The following is a 21900-nucleotide window of genomic DNA, read 5'->3' on the forward strand; positions in this document are numbered from 1 at the left end:
ACTTGGACATAGCAATAAAAACTATCCAAAATGAAGCAGTGAGGGGGGAAAAAAGACTGAAAAAACAAGAAAGCAAGAACCTCAGTTATCTGTGAAACCTTATCAGGTAGTCTAATATATGTGTAATTAGAGTCCAAAAAAGAGATAATGGGAGTAAAAAAAAGACTATTTGACAAATTTTGGTCAAAAAATTTTCAAAGTTAACAAAACTTATAAACACACAGATTCAAGAAGTTTAATAAGCCCACAGTAGGATAAACACATACAGAAAACTCTGCGGAGGCACATCACAATCAAATTGCCAAGGGAATTTTCTGGCAGTCCAGTGGTTAGGACTCCACAGTTTCACTGCAGGGGCCATGGGTTTGGGGAATCCCTGGCCAGGGAATTAACATCGCACAAGCTGTGTGGCCAAATAAATAAGTGAACAATTTTTACAAGTCAAATTGCTGAAAATCAAGAATGAAGAGAAAATCTTAAAAACAGCCAGAGGGGAAAAGGGCACATTATTTAAACATAAACAAATATAAAAATCACAGACTTCTTGTCAGAAACTATGCAAGTGAAGAAACAACCTTCTGAATGCTGAAATTAAAAAAACAAAAAACAAAACAGCCCATTAACCTAGATTTCTATGTTGTTGCTGTTGTTCAGTCACTCAGTTGTGTCTGACTCTTTGCAACCCCACGGACTGCAGCACACCAGGCTTCCCTGTGCTTCACCATCTCTTGGAGTTTGCTCAAACTCATGTCCATAGAGTCAGTGATGCCATCCAACTATCTCATCCTCTGTCGTCCTCTTCTCCTCCCGCCTTCAATCTTTCCCAGCATCAGGGGCTTTTCCAATGAGTCAGTTCTTCGCATCAGGTGGCCAAAGTATTGGAGTTTCAGCTTCAGCATCAGTCCTTCCAATGAATATTCAGGACTGATTTCCTTTAGGATGGACTGGTTGGATCTCCTTGCAGTCCAAGGGACTCTCAAGAGTTTTCTCCAACACTACAGTTCAAAAGCATCAATTCTTCAGTGCTCAGCTTTCTTTATAGTCCAACTCTCACATCCATACATGACTACTGAAAAAACCACAGCTTTGACTATATGGACCTTTGTCAGCAAAGTAATGTCTCTGCTTTTTAATACTCTGTCTAGGTTTGTCATAGCTTTTCTTTCAAGGAGCAAACATCTTATAATTTCATGGCTGCAGTTACTGTCCACAGTGATTTTGGAGCCCAAGAAAATAAGTATAGATTTCTATACTTAGTGACTATACCTTTTCTGAAAGATCTAATCACTTTTCTCTGACGCTGCCCATCACACTCTTGTCCAAGTCACCATCATCTCTCACCTGGAATATTTCAAAAGCCTCCTAACTAGTTTCTATGCTTCTACATTTGGTCCCCTATGCCTATAAACTCCACTCCTCTTTCTCACAACCCTCCAAAGGCTCTCATTTTACTTAGAGTAAAATCTCAAGGCCTTGCCATGGACCATAGACGCTGTATGATTTAGTCCTTGGCTATTGGCTCAGATGGTAAAGAGTCTGCCTGCAGTGCAGGAGACCCAGGTTCAATCCCTGGGTTGGGAAGAAAGGCATGGTAACCTACTTCAGTATTCTTGGCTGGAGCATCCCATGGATAGAGGAGCCTAGTGGACTATAGTCCATGGGGTCACAAAGAGTCGGATACAACTGAGTGACTAACACACACACACACTGCTCTGAGTTCACATTCTAACATTCTCCCACCTGACCCTTCTTCACACACTCCTCCAGGCACACTGGCCTCCTTGCTGCTTCTCCAACAAACCATGCAAACTCCTGCTTAAGGATCTTGACACTTATTGGAATAATCTTCCTCCAAGCAGCCACACGGCTTGCTCCCTTGCTTCACCCCATATCTTTCCTCAAGGGTCATGTCATCAGAGACCCTTTTAGATTACCCTGTCCAAAAAAGCACCCCCACTTCCATCACTCTTCATTCTGTTACCTTATTCTTTTAATAGCATTTATCACTGTCTGCCTTTTACTTATTTGTTGACTGACTGCCTCCTCCAACTAGAATGTTAGCTCCATACAGCAGGGACTTTGTCTGCTTACTCACTGATGTACATAGAATGTGAAATCAGTAAAACATGTGCATGCATCTCTACCTCAAGTTTGTTCTGGATTCTTGATACATAAAAACATTTTTGTCCCAGTTCTGGGTAAGACAGGTCATTGGTTGAAAGTTCAATTCTAACCACAGGCTTCCCTGTGCCTAGCTCAGAGGGGCTGGGAGGAGCTCTAAACGACATGTGTGTCACTGAAGTGGCACCACTCAGAGGTTGAAAACCCTGGGAAAATTACAAGGGAGAACAGCCAGGGCCTTGCAGATACTGGCTCACTCAATCACATTATACTGAGAACTGGGCCTCTCTCTGCAGAGTCTGCATCAGCTCTTTCCTCTTCCTCAGCCCTGGGAAGAGGGGAGGGTCAGGAGCTAGGACAGAATTGATCAGAGTACTCAGCTCCGAGTTGAACTTAGAGTGCCCTTCAGCCATAAACAGCTATAAAAGAAGAAGAAATTTTATGGAAAAACATTTCAGTTCAGTTCAGTTCAGTCACTTAGTCGTGTCCGACTCCCTGTGACCCCATGAACCACAGCATGCCAGGCCTCCCTGTCCATCACCAACTCCTAGAGTTCACCCAAACCCATGTCCATCGAGTCGGTGATGCCATCCAACCATCTCATCCTCTGTTGTCCGCTTCTCCTCCTGCCCACAATCCCTCCCAGCATCAGAGTCTTTTCCAATGAGTCAACTCTTCGCATGAGGTGGCCAAAGTACTGGAGTTTCAGCTTTAGCATCAGTCCTTCCAAAGAACACCCAGGACTGATCTCCTTTAGAATGGACTGGTTGGATCTCCTTGCAGTCCAAGACTCTTAAGAGTGTTCTCCAACAACACAGTTCAAAAGCATCAATTCTTCGGCGCTCAGCTTTCTTCACAGTCCAATTCTCACATCCATACATGACCACTGGAAAAACTATAGCCTTGACTAGACAGACCTTTGTTGGAAAAGTAATGTCTCTGCTTTTGAATATACTATCTAGGTTGGTCATAACTTTCCTTCCAAGGAGTAAGGGTCTTTTAATTTCATGGCTGTAGTCACCATCTGCAGTGATTTTGGAGCCCCCAAAAAATAACGTCTGACACTGTTTCCACTGTTTCCCCATCTATTTCCCATGAAGTGATGGGACCGGATGCCATGATCTTAGTTTTCTGAATGCTGAGCTTTAAGCCAACTTTTTCACTCTCCTCTTTCACTTTCATCAAGAGGCTTTTTAGTTCCTCTTCACTTTCTTCCATAAGGGGGGTGTCATCTGCATATCTGAAGTTATTGATATTTCTCCTGGCAATCTTGATTCCAGCTTGTGCTTCTTCCAGCCCAGCGTTTCTCATGATGTACTCTGCATATAAGTTAAATAAGCAGGGTGACAATAAACAGCCTTGACATACTCCTTTTCCTATTTGGAACCAGTGTGTTGTTCCATGTCCAGTTCTAACTGTTGCTTCCTGACCTGCATACAGATTTCTCAAGAGGCAGGTCAGGTGGTCTGGTATTCCCATCTCTTTCAGAATTTTCCACAGTTTATTGAAAAAACATTTAAAAAGATATAAACCAGGGATTTAGAAGAAGGTGAAGGTGATGCTGACAAAGATGTCATGAATTAAGGTCACTGCTATACACCAACGTCCTTTGCATTCAGACCAGCCTCCCTCAGTGCCTTTCTCACCTGCTGGACACAGAAGCTGCTCCCAGCAATCTCTGAGCAGTGGTTGGAGGTGGGGAGGGCTGCCGTGTTGAATTCTGCTTTGAAGGAGGGGCTTTCTCATCCAGACTCAGCCTGACTTCACTTTCTACCTCCTGCACAGCTGCAGCATCCTCAACTCCCTTCCTCCCATTATTAGACATGCACATAAATCTCCGGATGCATCACAGAGATCCCCAGGCCCACAGTTAGCCCTTTTCCTTAGATCTTCACGTGTGACTTTGATGTCAAGAAATTGAGGAGGAACAGAGGATGAGAACCAAGAGTAGCAGGGGTCATATTGAGTCATGTTGAATGTCAGTTACTAGACCCTGCCATTTGGCTCCTGAGATCATCTCTCATATTTCTCACGCTTCCTCTTCTCCTTTCCAAAGGCCACAGATAATTGGCCTGGTCCTTATCGCTATCCACCTCCACTCAAATCACTCTGCACACAAGTATTTAGCATCCGGGGCTGCCACATTAACAAATGAACAACACTTACTGACCTGTTATGTGGCCAATTATGTGGGTCCTTCCCACGACTGCATAAGAGAGATGTCATTGTGAGAAAGATTTGTACACAGCTGCTAAGTTGGATGTGCCAAATTCTGCTCTTTGTCCACAGTGCATACACCAGAGCTATCATATATCATGAGCCACTTAGAGCTAATGAAGAAATAATACACACTGGCAATCCCTTTGAATGAGTTTGGAATCACATAGCAGTTCAGAGATGAATATTACAAATGCAAGGATTTGCCACCTTAGAGACACATAAGCTCCCCATAAACTGAATGGGACAGCTGGTAGTGGGCTGATTTAAATGTTAAAGTGAACAGCCGAAACAAGGGACTTCACAATTATCTGGTTGTTTCGAGGCCGTTTACAGACCGACAATTTAGACTAACTGGATTGCCTGATTTAATAGCATAACTATATAGTGACTAATCAGCCAGAATGTTCTTCTCAAACACTCATCATCACATTATACTCCTGCTCAAGAACGTGTATCGGCCCCTTAATGCTCCTCCCGCCAAATCTAAGGCATTTCTGCCCAGCTTTCAATATGACCTCTGATAAGACCTAAACCTATTAAGCAGTTTTACCAGTTGCTCATCCTCAACATGCCTAGGGCAGGCCGGTCCTGACCTCCCGCACACTGCTCCCCCAGGCCTACCATGAGAGGTGGCATCAGACACACTGGAATGAGCAAAGGATCTGGGCTTCAGCTTTGCTACTCACTGTGTGATATCAGCCAAATTACTAATAAAAACACTAACTCATATTAAAGTGTTTATTAAATGCCATGGCCAGATGAAGCACCTATATTCATGGTCTCATATAATTCTCCCAACAACCGTGTGAGATAGACACTGTTTTATTCCCCTTTTGTAGATGCTAAAACAGAAGCTTTGGAAGTTTGTTTGTTCGTTTAACAAACACCAGGTGCTGTGCTGTGCACTGAGAATATAACAGTAGATGAGACGACCTCTGTTCTCATAGAGCAGGGAGTGGCTAGAGGCAATGCAATAAACAAGTAAATACAGGAAGTGGATGATTTAGGAAAGTGGTATATACCCTAATAAGACAGCAGTGTGATGAACAGCAGCTGGGGGAGAGTGGGCGCACTATTGTAGTCAGTTGGTTAGAGAAGGCTCCTCAGGGGTGACTTTTCATTTTAGATGTCGAGGTATGAATGTCGTTGAGAAGTCAGCTATGCCGAGGGGACATCTAGGGAACAGGGCTCCAAGCAGCAGAAACAGCAAATGCAAATGCAGTGAAATCTAACAAGTCTAATTTGGCCACAGTGAGCTGAGCAAAGGGGAGAGCAGTACCAGTGAGGCCCAGAGGAGGCAGGGCCAGGTCACTCAGGGCCTTGTGGGTCACGATGAAGAGACCAATTTCCTGCAACAGGAAGTCATTGGCAGGTTTCAAATAAGGGAAGGACTTGACTGATTCATACTTTTAAAGATCTCTTTGTGGACTTCCCTGGTGGTCCAGGGGTGAAGAATCCGCCTTCCAACACAAGGGACATGGATTCAATCCCTGATCGGGGAACTAAGATCTCCAACACGCTGCGGATCTTAGCACACCACAACTGGAGAAGCCTGAGCACTGCAATGAAGCAAAAAAAGAAAAAAAGATCTTTTTGGCTGCTGTGTGGAAAAGAGGTCAAAAAGCAGAGAGGAAGCTGGAGGATTCGTTGGGAGACTGATTTGGTTGTCCCAGCAACATACGATGATTGTGATCAACGTATCCCAGTAGTGACAGGCATGGAGACAGGGGATGGAGGTGGGGAAATGTTGACCAAAACCATCAACCAGGCACAGTGACAACCACTTTCTGAGTAGTCTCACAACAGGAGGTCCCAATAAGGAACATGGTGTTGCTGTCCAAAAAACTAACCAGAATTTGGGAGGGACCAAAAGAAGGAGGAGATAGCCAAATTCCCAGATTCCTACACACTGGAATCCATCCAGGCTGAGGGATGCATGTGCCACCAGGAAGGACCCTGAGTCAGACCAAATATGGGCACAGGCAAGATGAGTGGCCTGAGACAGTCCAGAAGCTAACCCCATCACCATAAAACCTGAGGCTCTGAGCCACGTGGCAGAGCAGTTCTCCTGGGCTCCTTACCCTGCTGCTCTCTAACTAGGTGCCCCTTTCCAATAAAGTCTCTTTCTTCATCAGCACATGTATCTCCTTGGACAATTCATTTCCAAGTGTTAGACAAGAGTCCACACTTGGGCTCTGGAAGGGGTCCCCCCTCCTGCAACAAAATTGGAGCGTATTTTGCAGATTGAGCTGACCCAATTTGATGATGAATATGGAAGATTAGAGAGAAAGGAATCAGGACAGCTCCTCATGATGGTGCCAATGGTTGAGATGAAGAAGGCTGGAATAGAGCAGAAATCAAGGGTTCTACTTTGGTCTTCTTAAGTTTTGATACATATTAGACCTCCACGCAGAGATGCCAGTCAGGCTGTTGGACCTCCAGTCTTTTGAAGCATAGTGTGTAAGATTGGGGTTATTCATCTAGAAGTCATCAGAAGATAGATGGGGTTTAAAGCCAACGGTGTTCAAGAGGCTCAAAGAATGTTACCCCCAAAATATTCAATGTTGGCATAAGGATTATTCTGAGCTAGAGGCAATAGAGAAACAACAGATGCAGGAAAAGCTCTCTACCCTTCCCCTATAAGCCCAAAGGTAAGGTATAAATTTTCCTTTGTGAAGGTGTCCCCCCTCCTCTCAACTATAGCAGGAAAGAACAACTCTTAATCACCAGAGACACTTCTCACCCCAATACTGCAAGAGATGGAGTCTGCACAACAAAGCTTACTAAAATAACCCTTACCTTCCATTGAAAAAGGTTTTTTTGAAAGTGTTAGTCGCTCAGTCATGTCCTATTCTTTATGACCCCATGAACTGTAGCCTGCCAGGCTCCTCTGTCTGTAAGTTTTACCCGTATGTTTACCTTCTCACAGCCTATTGCTCCTAGAAGCCCAGACCCTTGTCTGTTCCTTATTATTTCTCCACAATTTACAGCTTTGTTAAAATGGCATATAAGCCCCAGGCTTAATTGCTCTTTCTTTGGGTCTTCAATTCTTTTCTATAGAAAAGGCCTCCATATGCATACATAATAAGCCTTTTCTTATGTTCATCTCTTTTATCAATTTAATTTGCAGTGCTCCTGGTTTAGAACCTAAGGGGACAGAAGAAAAAAGTTTTCCTGTCCTACAGGTCAAGTGACAAGGTCTGGAAAGAGAATCCAGGGAGAAAGGGACCCTCTAACAGTAAGAGAGCAGAAAGGAGAGGTTTCAGCAAAGGAGACTGGATGGCAGCCAGTGCGGATCAAGGAGTGCATGGTGCCTCAAAAGCCAAGAGAAAAGAGGATTTCAAGGAGGAATGGCCAGTAGTGTCAGATGTTGCTGAGATGTTGAGTAAAATGAAGATAGGGAAGTCATCACTGGAATTATAGAAAGGAGGCCATGGGGGATCTTACAAGAGCAGACTTGGTGGAAATATGGGGCTGGACTCTGGTTTGAGGTGGATCCAGTGGAGGAGGAGAGATGTTGACTCCTCTTTTGAGATGTTTTCCTGTAAAAAGAAGCAGCGACCTGGGGAGGCAGCTGGAGGATGATGCAAAGGGTCAAGGGAGGGGTCTATTAAGAAGGAAGAAAATACAGCATGTTTGCATACTGGAGGACAGACCATGGTGTGTGTAATGGCAAAAACAAAGTCTTTGAGAAAGCTGGACAGGATGAGGCCCAGTGAGGCAGGCATTTGAAAGTGGGCAGTCCATCTGCTGTTTTAAGGGAGAGGCAGCTCCACATGACGAATGGATTTGGAGTTGTAAAGATGAAAGACTCTTTGTCTGATTACTTTTATTTTCTCAATGAAGTGTGAGCAGAGAGTGAGGGGTGTGGGAGGCTAGGAAGTCAGCCTCCCTGGGAAGAAGAGGAATAAGCGGTGAACTGACACAGTAGGAAGATAGGAGGAGGCTCTGCCAGGATGGAGTGTCTGGCTGGTCCCCAGGGTCATTAATTTAAAGTTGGACTGGTCAGCATCTTTGCATGATTTTTTCTAGTCACATGGAGCAGCTTGGGCACAGGTAAGGAATGGGTAGAAAGCTGGTATTTTGATGGTACCAGGGTAGGTATTGGAGAAGGCAATGGCAACCCCCTCCAGTACTCTTGCCTGGAAAATCTCATGGACAGAGGAGCCTGGAAGGCTGCAGTCCACGGGGTCGCGAAGAGTCAGACACGACTGAGTGACTTCACTTTCACTTTTCACTTTCATGCATTGGCGAAGGAAATGGCAACCCACTCCAATGTTCTTGCCTGGAGAATCCCAGGGGTGGAGGAGCCTGGTGGGCTGCCGTCTATGGGGTCACACAGAGTCGGACATGGCTGAAGTGACTTAGCAGCAGCAGCAGGGTAGGTATAGGGACACAGTGCAGGGAGAGAGAGGGGCAAGGAGGCTAAGGGTCCTCGCAGAGAGAGTGAATCTAAGCTGGGTTAGGAAAGAAATGAGGGCCCAGAGAAAATAATGGAAACATCAGAGTAGAGACTACAGGTTTGGGATCCAAGGAATACTATATTGGGGCAACAGAGGATGTGAGCTGGAAAAGTGGGAGGTGGTGACCAGAAGATGGGCTTTGAAGGCAGTGCAGCTCACTGGTCATAGTGCAGTTCACTGGACATGGACGGAACAGAGGACTTGCTGGAGGGGGATAGAGGAAAACACTGCTATAGATGATATGGTCAAGGAATGTGAGGCTGGGGTCTTGGATGGGTCATGCCTGGGAGATTGGACAGGGGTGGAGATGAAGGCAGTGAGCCGGACTTCTTAAGTGAGTGGCCAGAAGATGTTCCCTGGCAACCCCCCTAGTGAATGACAGAGCTGGAACTCTAAGGCAGGCCAGGGTCCTCAGCACTTGCCTGTAATCACTACACTATAAATGTATTCATTCTTAACATGGAGGCGCCTACAGGACCAGCCTGCCTGGCTGAATAATGCACAGCGATGAGCTTTATAATGCACTTTCCACATGTTGGGCATATGCTCTGTTGGTTGGACCACTCCAGCGGACCTGAGCAACTCCAGTCGGAACAGGGCACACCACTCACATCAGCTCTTGAAATCCATGCCTCTGAACTGCCCACTGGCAAGTGTGATGTTTATGAATTTGACCAGAACCCCTTGACTTTAGGGACTGGGCTGCCTCAGAGATCTGGGGTCTGTGTAGCAATGGCAGTAAGGGGACTTGATGTGGCTGCTGGCTTCCTGACATACCGGCTGCATGCTGCATCTCACTTAAAATGCACTGGTGTCCCTGGCTACTTACAGATGCAGCAGAGTGAATCCCTCTGCAAACTGAAGCTTTCTTTTACAAAGTGAATCATCATCTGATTAAGTGGAGATTTTCGTATTTTACTCTTTTGTTAAACTGGTGTCTAAGTAGAGTTGAAAATCTTGGAAATGACCAATTATTCAAATTTATGTTCATTCCACAAGTATTCATGGAGCCCCTCCCTCCCATGTGCCAAACCCGGTGCCAGGCATGGGGAGATGGAGCAGAGAATAGGAGAGAGAGGCTCTGGGTATGGGGAGGGTCAGGCCCTGCAGTTGCACTCAACATGGGCAGTTTTGTGTTTTCTTTTCCCTCCCTGGCCAGGGCTATCCCTGCAGCTTTTCTGGCAGGTCCTGGTGTGAGCAGCTCACCACAAGGCATTCAGAATTCAGAACACTTGGCAGCAACGGGATGAGATCGTGGCCATTTGGAAAGGATTAGGGAGAAGTCACGCGGAGTGCGATTTGAGGCTTATGTTTATCTCAACTGTAACTTTCCAGAAAGCTGGGACACCCCATTCCAATAAAAGCTTTCCCAAGTATTTTTAGAGGCATTGTGATGGTGCTCGGCTGTGTGGATGAGGTGGTTTTCTGGATTTGTGGAACTGCATTTAGTTACTTATAAAACTTCTGTTCAATTTATCAGCCAACATCTGGTTTCTAAGGGGTGTGCCATGGGCTAGTGATGGAGAAGGTAGAGCTATTGAGCTGAGAGGCAGAATTCAGCAGGGCTTCCTTGTGGCTAGAAGCTGCAGCAATGGCCAGGGCCAGATGGGCCATCTGGGTTGGTGGGAGAGCTGGGACCAGAAGCCTGGCTTCATTGTTCAGAACTGAACTTTTCCCACCACTCCTGGGGCACTGGGGCTGAGGCTCAGAATCATCTGGTTTGGTTTCACTCCAGTAATTCTGCCGGGCCCCAGGCAGGGTAGGACAAGGACCCGGCTGACTCAGAGAGCCACGGAGACAGCACTGTTCGCCAGGGGAGCCCCAGCCAGAGTGAGCTGGCTGTCTGCTGCACACCTGCCAGCCACTGAGAGGTCGTTAAACCAGCGGCCCAGCAGAAGGGCCAGTGCACAGCCAGACCCTCTGGCTCCGCAGGGCGGGGGGAGAAAGGCAGGCGCTGGGAGGTTCCTGGAGCCCAGCCTGCACCCAGCTTTTTCCACTCTCTTTTTATTATTTCCAGCAGTCCAAGGTTTTCAGTTACTCACACTCATTTATTCATTCCATCCATTCAACATACGTTGATTAATCGCTGACTTTGTGCCAAGCATTCTGCTCCATGATTTGCAGAAACTACCTCTTTGCTTTTTAATTATCTCCATCTCCAGACACGGTGCCCACTTCATAGTAGTCATTCAATGCATGGCTGCTGCCATATGGCTATCACTGTCATTAACTAGCAGTGACAAGCACGGCTAAGACAGGGCTCCTGACCTGGAGGAGGGAGAAAGGACACCTACTGGGTTCTGGGTCCTGTGCCAGACTTTGCCATACCTTAGCCCACTGCACAGAGGCTGGCATTATTGCCAGGGAAACTGGCATAGAAACAGATAATGACCACGTGTCTTGGGGCAGTAAGAGGGGCTCCAAGAAGGTCTCACTCTCGTGGTCTCATCTGAGCTGCAGCTTGAAAACCAAGTTCATTTGGTGGAAAATGGAAAGAAAGGGAAGACTATCCAGGTGGAGAAAACAGTATGAGCAATGGCCTGGAGCCTAAACGCGCCTGGAATTCAGGGGTGGGCTGTGTGGGAGGGTGGGGTGGAGGGGGCTGGCCAGAAGTTGAGAGTGCCTAGAGTCGGGGGTGCACTGGTGGGTCCTAGGTTTCATGCATTCCCTCAATGTCTGAGCAGGTCTGCCTCTAAGACATGACCTTGGATAGTCCTGAGCTGGCCATGTCCCCAGACTTTCCTGGCTGGTGTGCTCAAGTGCGGACCTTCGGGTTATTTGCTTTTCTGTTCCCACCTCTCCTTGGCCACTGCTGCTATCCCAAGTACAAGGCTGAGGGCCCTCAAGTCATGAGGTCCTTTATCTGGGCAGGAGCTGGGTGCAATGGGCCCTGAACGTTCCCATCAACACAGCTCCTAGAGTTGTAGTGAGCTCTGCACAGAGTACCCTGCTCATCCACACTCTTGCCTGCCTGCAGCCTCCCTCAGAAAGGATGCGTGGTGGTGTGGGATGGAAAGCAGGCAGCCCTCGGTTCAGCGTAGCCACTGGGGCTCCAAGGAGCACAGCAGAATCAAATCCAAGTCCCTATACTGTGCCTGAGCCCTTGCTGACACAGCCTCACATTCACCTCCTCTGCCCCCACTACCCAGCAGACCCTAGACTAGGCTGGGACTCGTCTCCCTCTGTGGCTGTGCGTGGCTCGGGGCAACAGAGAGGTTGTTGTGCAGTCAGGGCTCCTGAATCCTCTATCCTGCCACTGATTTCTTTGCTGTGTAACCCTAGGCAAGTTGCTTAACCTCTCTGAGCTGTCTCATCATCTGTGAAATGGGAATACAGCATTCTCTTTGCTGTTCTGGGGTTTGGGGAAAGATTCCTGAGTAAACACAGGTAAAAACACTGTACACGGGCAAACATAACACGTGTGTATGGCGGGGGTGGGGAGTGATAATCAAAGAGATCAGAGATGCTTCAGTGACCCTCTGGCTCCCCAGAACAAAGACCCTGACTCCTGGCAGGGTGGTCTGGAGAGGGAACATGTCAGCAGGCTCTGCAGCCTCGCCTCTCCTGCCCTAGACCTGGGGATGCTGTCTCCACCCATCAGGGGAGCTGAGGAGCCCCAGGGTGAAGGGAGTAGCAGCACCCCAGCTCTCCCCACAATGGGGTGACGCCATAGTGCCATCCTACAACTGCCTCTCCGTACAGTCCCAACACCAGACCCGCCTCAGAGAAGCATGGTGAGGCCTGGCCTGAGCCATGTCTGGTCTCTCTGCTGGTCTCAGCTCCACGACCTCCCCCTAAGCCCAGGCTCTGCCAAAAGGCCCCAGCCCACCAAACCCAGAGGGTGGGCAGCGGGGGATAGAGGGTGGCTTCCCAGGGCTCTGCTTGAGCGATGAAAATCAGAGACACAGCAGGGGACACCGGTCTAAACCACCATTCGGTCACTCGTTCAGTTATTCACCAATCTTCTTTAAAAAGATCAAACAGCACACACACGAGGCATTAAAAATTCTAGTTGAAGACGCAAAGAAAATGCATTTTAAAGAGCACCCTCCCAGGTCAGTTATGTAACAGCATCAGACAGCAATGAGCCCCAGAGATAGTGGCCCATGAAAGGGTGGTAGATGCCACAGGGCAGGGGCGGCGAGACCCAGAGGGCTGGACGCAGAACGGTGGGTCAGGGCTGAACTCAGCTTCCCTTTGCACAGGGGGGCAGTGCAGGGCTCACCCATGAGGCTCACCCTGTTCTGAGGGGCTGATGCTTTCTGAGGGCTTGCCAGGCACTGCACACACAGATGAGCTCCCTCTTCCCTTGTGGGCGCCTACGGGCAGGGAGCATTGCTATCCTCACTTTTCAGAGGAGGAAACTGAGGTGAGAAGAGGCATGCCCTCTCACTAGGAGCACATGGCTCGGAAATGGCAGAATTGGGCCTGGGACCCAGTCTGCAGAGTTGGTGTGCTTAGCCTGCACCGAGTGCACCAGAGGATGTGAGTGAGCAGCCTTCCCAGATATGAGAACATCAGAGCGGGAGGGACCCAGGTGACCCCAGCACTCCCTGCTTTTAGGAATGAAGACCCTGTGGCCCCGCATGGTGACCGGTCCTGCTCTCAGCTGTGCAGCCAGTGAGGGGCAGCTCGGGTCTAGGCTGCAGTCCCTGACTCACTGCTGCTGCTTTATACCCATGCTGCGTCCAGTGCAGTCTGGGAACCAAGAATATGGGCATCTCTGGGAGCTAGTGAGGAATGCAGAGTCTCAGGGTCCACCCAGACCTCCTGAAACCGACACTCGCACTATGATCAGAGCTAGTAATTCGGATACTGTCTTGATTGAGAAGCACTGCTCCGTGTGCCCCACCTTCTTGGTCGGCAGTATCTGTTACTGGGAATGCCAGTAATGCCACAATAATGCCATTGTGTCCAGACACTGTAAGATTTCGGCTACTGTCTGCTTTCTGTAATAGGTGGCTTGCTGTTTTTTGTTGACAAAAAGGTATAAATGCTTGGGGAAAGTTCTAGAGGATTCTTACAGTGTTACCCAGCTGGAATATTCTAGAGATAGGTATCTGCTTCATGTGGCACAGTTCTGGGCCAGTCCAGGCTGGGGTCCTTGGGCACAGTCAGGACCAAAGGGACGCACCATCTCTGTCAGCTGGCTTGGCCCAGAAGTGGTGGCAGACATCCCTGGGAACGCAGGGGATAGGAAGGAAGAGGCTCCAGGTATTCCCTCTCTGTCTTTGATGGCTGGGAAGCTGTTCCTGTTTTCCTTCCTGCCCTTCTCCACTCACCCAAATTTCCCAAAGAAAGTGGCCCTCAGTAAAGCAGGGGAGGCTGAAGATGCTGAAGCCACTGCCTTGTTCAGGGCTCAGCTCAGTCCCAGGGACTGAGCGCAATCCTGGAGAAAACCAAGTGGACCTGTGGCTGTTTCCATGGAGCAATTTGCTGGGTAACTGTCTAGTCTCTTCTAGGCTCTGTAGAGGTTGTAGGCTTAGCTCAGGAGAGATCAGACAGTCCTTCACTCCAAAGGGACTGGCCCCAAGAGCTATGAAGATGGCAGTGTCTCCTGACTATCAATTTCACTGCTTTGAATTCAACCCAAGGAGATATTGCATGAAGAAAAGGCCATCTGCATAAAGATAATCACTGTGGTGTTACTCAAAATAGCCCCCCAAACTGAGAACCATACCCAGATACTCAACAATAGGGGTAGTAACTTATAGCACATCATTTAGATAGAATATTAGGCACTCATTAAAATTAGTATGTGGTGCTTCCCTGGTGGTCCAGTGGTTAAGAATCCATCTTACAATGCAAGGGATACCAGTTCGATCTCTGGTCTGGGAAGATCCCACATATTGCAGAGCAACTAAGCCCCTGTGCCACAGCTACTGAGCCTGCGCTCTAGAGCCCACAAACTGCAACCGCTGAGCCCACTCACTGCAACCACTGAGCCCACGCACCTAGAGCCTGTGCTCCACAGTAAGAGAGAAGCCACCACAATGAGAAACCAGCAAACCACAATGAGCAGAAGCCCCCGCTTGCTGCAACCAGAGAAAGTCCACGTGCGGCAACGAAGACACACCGCAGCTAAAAAATAAATACATAAAACTAGTATGTGCAGGACATGTGGAAAGATGGACACAACACTAATGATACTATAAAGTGTTAGACCAAAAGCAGCTCAGCTCAGCACTTGTCAATTAGTCTCCTCTCATTTTCCCACAAAGGAAAGAAGTGCAAGGGACCTTGCAAAAATGAAAACAGTTATATGAGGGCAGAGTATTATGAGTTATCATAATTATTGACTATTTACAATATGCTGGGTCCAGTGCTGGTTGCTGAGGAAGGAGCAATGAATTAGAATTCATTTTCCTTGCTGTCCATCTAGAGTTTCAAATCTAATGATGGATTCCTCCTCCCAAATGTCCTTCAAAGTTGTCACAGTGTCATCTTCCAATTAAAAGAAAAAAAAAAACTGATGAGAGAAATAAGCAAAGAAAGGTGCTCCTCTCCTTCTGGGTAATGTATTTCGCTCCTGGCATCAGAGCCAGCTCCAGCTGGATTACATACATGTCAGAAGAAAACCAAATGTAAATGGGGTAGTGACATTTTGGTCTTATAATGTCTTAGTTTCCTTTGAAACAAAAACATTTTAAAAACTCCATGTTAAAAAGGAAGAAAAAAGTTAGAACTTGTTACTAATCTTGCAGTTGAATAATTAAGTATGCCTAATTCTGAAAGTAGCAACCTAAATTATTCAGTGCCAAAAGTGACATCTCTTATACCTACACCATCCCGGCTAGAGCGGCATGGTTTTAGCTTTATAGCTAAAATACGCTGCCAGAAAACCTAATAAAAGGAAGCAAAAATATTTCTGTTTATATCAAGCTGCCATTTGAGAGAGACTTTTAAATATGCTCTTCCCTATGTGTAAATCTGACAGCAGTTGCATAATTAAAACCCCAGTGGAGAGTTTCCTTTTAATCTTTTCAAAGTAAACCAATAAAACATCCTTTAGGATGTGAAATGACGGATTAATACTCTTTGTATGTTTGAATATCATTCACCTAGGGACTGCCTCCAAGAATACTGTGTAGTACTAAAAGAACACCAGTTACTGTCTTTATCTTCAGGACTTCAAGTTATCATGGGAGATGCAGATAACAACATGCCATAGGCGATACATGCATGGTTGTGAGTTCTGCTTGCTTAGGATTTTGTTAAATGGAGGAATGAATAACTGGATGCATTTACATTAAAACAAACTTGATTTCATCTCCTTGGGAATACGTCACAGAGCACAAATGGGAGAAATAATTGCCCAGGATTTCAGTTCAGTGTAAGCAATCAATATGAATAATTTAGACCACAAAGTGGATTTTCATTTTACTTGAGCTATTCAGACTGAATTTCTATTCAGCCTCAACTACCACTGAACAATCACTGGCAAATCTTCCCACTGGGTCTATGTTGTGTGGACACACGTGTGTTTCACAATTGCAAATTACCTAGCTCCAGATATGGGCCTTGTTCAAGCCAAATGTCAGGACAAATATTCCACCTCATCAGGACATTTCATCTAACCTGAGTATACACAGCCACACCTGAATTTTTCTTCTCTCTCTCCCTCTAGCTGAAGGCCCATTCCTGACACTTCTTTCCTTCCTCTATGCACACACACACATACACACACACACACACAAACTGGTGCAAAAGAAGGCAGAGAGCTGGTGGCTACTGTTCTTGGACCAGAATTTACCCAAATGTCTCCTGCTTGCTAGCATTTCTGTCTCTGACCTTATTGGTACTGGCTCTTGTCTTCTCAGCTGTCTAAGACTTGCCAGATGCTTCTTTCTAGCCTGTCTGACCTCTAAGATGTGTCTGATCCTTCAAGTTCTCTCTGGACTTCATTGTTGGCCTGACCAACAGACCAGTCCATCTGCTCAGCCCTGCTGCGGTATCAGACACACACACACGTTATTAAATACTTCAGCCTCAAATAAGAATGTGCCCACCAATTATATGAATGAAACTGTTAGAATAAACACAGCATAACTTGGATTCTGGACCCAGCTGAACACATAATTAACTGTGACCTGAGACACATCCCTTAACACTCTGAGCCACATGGGACTGGACCAAAGGACTTGTCCTTGTTCCAATCATCATTAGTGAGGCTAGCCAAGATGTGGTGCCCATGAACACTGCAATTCAGCTGCCCTTGTTGGAATATGCTTCAACCCTTGCCTTGTAGAATAAGCTTTAACCTTTCAAAATATAGCACTCAGGGCCTGATATACACATTATATCACAATATATCATATTTATGGGATAAATGACGGCACAGTTTTCTACACTAAGGTCTAGACAAATCTGTTAGCTGGGTCTACACAATACAAGAAAATGTCCACATTGCTGCATGGACCATGAAAGTGAAAGTGAAAGTGAAAATGAAGTCGCTCAGTCGTGTCCGGCTCTTTTCGACCCCATGGACTGTAGCCAATCAGGCTCCTCCATCCATGGGATTCTTCAGGCAAGAATACTGGAGTGGGTTGCCATTTCCTTCTCCAGGAGATCTTCCCAACCCAGGGATTGAACCCGGGTCTCCCGCATTGTAGGCAGATGCTTTACCATCTAAGCCACCATACACACTGTGATATTCAAATAAAACTGAAAGTGAAAGTGAAGTCGCTCAGTCATGTCCAACTCTGCGACCCCATGGACTGTAGCCTACCAGGCTCCTCCCTCCATGGGATTCTCCAGGCAAGAGTACTGGAGTGGGTTGCCATTTCCTTCTCCAGGGGATCTTCCCGATCCAGGGATCGAACCTGGGTCTCCTGCATTCCAGGCAGACACTTTAACCTCTGAGTCACCAGGGAAGCAAATAAAACTTAGTGCATGCTAATTTTCCTCTTCACTGGGTGAGATGGTAGATATCGAATCCTGACAGCCCATTTGGGACTCAGCTTTGGCTCCCTGAGCTGCTGAATCCATAAAAGCACCAGTAGTGATAATCATTGTCTCTGAAGACTCAGGGCATTTAAGGGAAAGGAACTATATAAACAGAAGTGAAACTGACGTATGTAGGTCTTTACTTAAATTTCATCCAAGTACATTTTTGCAAAAGAAGACTGAAATAAAAATCATGCTACTTCAGGATTCAGCAGAACTTATCTAACTGCCTGAGACCATGACAGCAAGTGGGTTACTGGCAGAGACCCTGCTACCTACGTGGCCCTCTTGGCATCTCTGCAAAGGGGCTAGTTGAATGCTGAGCTGGCCACCAGCTGAATCTGGTCCCTAAGTGCAGCTCTTATCCGAGATGAATGTCTCCCTGCAGCAGAATTTGGAAACAATGTGCTGGGTCATTTGTAACATAGCCACAAGCTTCAGCATAGTCCTCCTACAAGGCTTGCCTACATTCCCAAACACAAATCAAGAAAGAGAACATAGTTTCTTTCTGCTTGACTAAAAAACAGCCAATCCTGCCAGTAGATTAAAGGCTCTGGCTTGGAACCATTTGCCAACATGTTGACTTGATTTCATGCATAAGGGCTGAAAAGAAGCTGTAGAAGCTATGACTGGGCAGTGAATAAAGGCAGTGAATGAAGAATAAAGAAGGGAGCTCATCAGAAAGGCACAGAGACCACAGGTCCCTGGAATGAGGCCCCATCTAGACGGACTCGTGGCCTGTAGGGGAAGGGGACACTGCCATCACCTTTTCCCTTAACCAGTGGGTCCCATTAGGAAGCCAAAGTCAGAGCACACTGCCGGGACAGAAATGCTGTGACTGTCCAATATATGCACAGGTGTGCCTCTAGGTGAAAGCAAATGGGTGTGTTTAAAAGAGGAAGAGCATAAATCAATAATGAGCTATGAACACATGATGTCATCAGGACTAAGCATCTTTAGCACTTTTAAAGCACTTAAAAAAACTAGTTGCTATAGCAACTTGATGCAGTTCTTAGAAGGGGATTTTTTTTTAAGGGGGTCATTTTATATCTTCAATCACCATAACAACATGATATAGCTTTTACAGGGTATTTTAATCCAGTTTGTTTGTGCTTTGGACTTGGGCCATATTTGCCTTTTCTATTTTAAGTCATCAGATCAAACATGACACATGAAAATTCATTGAAAAGAAGTCCTTTCGTAGACTATACATATACGCTCAGAGAGCCATCTCTAGCTGCTCATGTTCTCCACATGGATGCAGTCTTTCTGCCTTCCAGCAGCCATCTGCAATGACTTACATTGGGCAGTTAGTCCACTTTACAGGCCAGAATTCACCCAGAGAAGGCTGCCTACGAAATCCTTCACCTTTCAGTCCTGTGAGTCCAGTCCCCTCTGTCAAACCTACCACCAGCAGAGAGTGCTTTGGGGTGACTGGAAGGAAGAGCAGCCAAATGCTTTTTTTCACCCTGGGACTCGAAGGAGGAGTGGATGAGACACAGAGTCATGCCAAAGTGACAATATTGTATTTATTCTGCACTCTATACAGTAATGGGAGGAGATCTGTTTCACATGACACCCAGGGAAATGGGGGGATGGAGAAAGTGGGTAAGAGAAGAAGAGAGACAGAGACAGGGTGGAGTGGGGAGCAGTGGCGGCTCCCGAGTCTGTATAGAAGCAGCTCAGAGGAGGGTGAAAGAAGTGGGGGAGGGGCTTCAAGGAACATTTACACAGCATTTCTTGTACTGTTACAAAACCATGAGCTGTTTTTACCGAAAATAAGAGGAAGGGATGATGGAAAGTATAGAGAAACTAATCCCTGCATTCAAGCTACCCCTTGGTGCCAATATTTATTGGAAAAGATAACAAGGTTACAAAGAAAAGAGGTCAAGAAATTGGAGGGAAATTGCGGGGTGGGTAGTAAGGGCATAAAACCAGAATCAGAGCAGCTGAAGTCCTGTTCTCCGAGTCTAATGGGCTTTTTGCTTTGGGAAGGGATGGTACAGACTGTAGGAAAAAGGTGGAAGGAGACCTGGGGATTAGTCTGGAAAATGGTCACCTTTTCCAAGGTAAAGGGTCTAGAGGACTCGGGGAAAACGCGTGGGAAAAGAAAGAAGAAGAGAGGGAAAAGAGATAAAAACGCCGAGTGGAGAGAGAAAGGGCTTTCCAGATTACCTGGACGAGGAAACCGAGGACCGGGAGCAGTGAGAAATAAGAAGGAAGCCCCAGGCCCCCCATACATACTCTCCCCTGTCCTTTCCAGAAGCGAACACTGAGGCATAGGAGGTTAGGTCACGGAGGTGGCAAGCGCTGGAGCGCAGGCGGGCCCCAGTCTGCCCCGTGCCCAGGTGAGGGTTCTCCCCGTTTGGCCTCTCTGCCGGGCAGTCAGTCACCGCTGGGTAAGCGCCAGTGATGGGCCTTTCAGGCCACCTCCCGCGCCGAAAGCCAGTAAAGAGGAAGACGAGGCAGGAAGAGAGGGACTGGCGGGGAGGAGAGGGCGCGATGAAAGTAGGCGCTCGGGCATTAGAAGGGAAGAGGGAGCCGAAGGACGCGGCTCGAGCCCCGGAGCAGTGGAAAGGGCGGCAGGTGAAAGAAGCGGAGAGGAAAGTCGCGCGCCGGGCGCGTAGCTCACCTATGGTCGACACCACTGTGCCCACGAAGTAGAAGGCGCCGGGGAAGTCCCAGCGCGGGCGCAGCGCATCGGCTCGGACGCCGGCTGCCAGCGCGGCCTCGTAGTGCCGGAGGAAGGCGCGCAGCTCCGGCTCGGCCACGCCGTGCGCCGCGCTGAAGTTGCGCAGCGTGGCGCCCCAGCGCGCCCGTGCCTCCGCCTCGCCCGGACTCTCGAGTGCCGAGAAGACGGTGGCGCCCGCCACCAGGTAGAGGCCGATGAGCGCCGCCAGCAGCACGAAGCGGCCCGTGTCCTCGTTGAGGTGTGAGCGGCGGCAGCAGCAGCAACAGCAGGAGGGGCGCGGCAGGCGGCGGCGGCAGCGGCGGTGCGGGGGCCGGGGGCTGCGGGAGGACATGGTCCGGAGCTCAGCCCCGGGGCCGGGGCGGCGCTCGGGGCCCGGGCCGCGACATCCCCCCCGCGGGAGCAGAAACGTGAGGATGGTGACCAGAGGACTGGGGCCGCCGCGGAGCAGCCCGGACGGCAGGGCGCCTTCGCCTCCTCCTCGGCTCTCAGGCCGCACACGGGTCCCGCGGCCCTTCGGGCGCCAGAGCTGGGGCGCCCCTCTCCGCGCCCCGACGCCTGGCCGGCTCCCGCGGCTCCTCACCCACCGCCCTCGGGCGCGGGGGTCTCAATATAGGCCCCTGCCGCCTTGTGGCCGGAGTCCGCGGGGCCCCGAGCCTCATACTCCCCTTCAGACAGGCCGCGGGCTGCGGGCGGGGCGGGCTGTAGAGCCCGGGCGCCTAGGACTGGGACAGGGCAGCAGGGCACGGGGAGAGACCCCGGGGGCGTCCCATGAGGCGTTCCCGGCCAAGCGGCTCCCAGACGCAGGCTCCGTGGGCAGTCCAGCTCCCGCCCCCGGGCTTGAGCTGGCGGCGTCGGCTTCGGAGCCTTGGAACCGAGCAGAGTCCGGGGAAGCGCTCCCTTTCCAGCTCCAGCCGGAGAGCCGCCCGCCACGGAGAGGCGGAGTCACCGGCGCCCGGGGCGGGGTGTTGGTTGGGGGTGGGGGGGTGGGGAGTAAGGACGGGAGAGAAGGGGTGGGGAGCTGGGCTCCTGCGACGCCTTCCCGGTCGTTCTGGTGACACCAATGCGGGGCACCGAAGCAGGTGTCCGGGCTGCGGTGCAGCTACCACCCCGCCGGAGAACACCGTCCAGTCCTTCCCTGCGCTTCGGCCCCGGAATCCCTCCCTATGTCCAAGCGGCAGCCAAACTTTGCTCAACTTGACGTTGCCCTGCGGTCTCAGGTGCTGGAGGCCGAAAGACGCTAGTTCCCCAACATCGGGTTCTTGGGCTCCGGTCCGAAGTTTAAGTTCCCTTTCGCTCGCTTCTTCTTCCTGGATCCATCCACAGCGCCCGGTCTCGGAGAGTTCCTTCGGGGAAGAGGATCCTTCTTAGGAGCGGGGGTGGGGTCATTGGGCTCCGGGCGGCGGGAGAACGAGGGCGTCTCCTCCCCCTGCCGACCGAGCGGGCGGCCGGCGTCAGCAC

The 21900-nt window shown here is 48.8% G+C and overlaps 1 protein-coding gene across 1 annotated transcript in view; it reads right to left on the reverse strand.

The window, feature by feature from the left end:
• Positions 1–20781, reverse strand: part of KCNK12 (potassium two pore domain channel subfamily K member 12) — a 52847-nt gene extending 32066 nt beyond the window's left edge. The window contains exon 1 of the mRNA XM_006048043.4: positions 20383–20781. Within this exon, the coding sequence (XP_006048105.2) occupies positions 20383–20773 (391 nt within the window). The 5' untranslated portion in view covers positions 20774–20781. The remainder of the gene's footprint in view (positions 1–20382) is intronic.
• Between the last annotated feature and the right edge of the window lie 1119 nt (positions 20782–21900).

The sequence above is a fragment of the Bubalus bubalis genome, chromosome 12, assembly GCF_019923935.1.
Source record: "Bubalus bubalis isolate 160015118507 breed Murrah chromosome 12, NDDB_SH_1, whole genome shotgun sequence".
Taxonomy (NCBI): domain Eukaryota; kingdom Metazoa; phylum Chordata; class Mammalia; order Artiodactyla; family Bovidae; genus Bubalus; species Bubalus bubalis.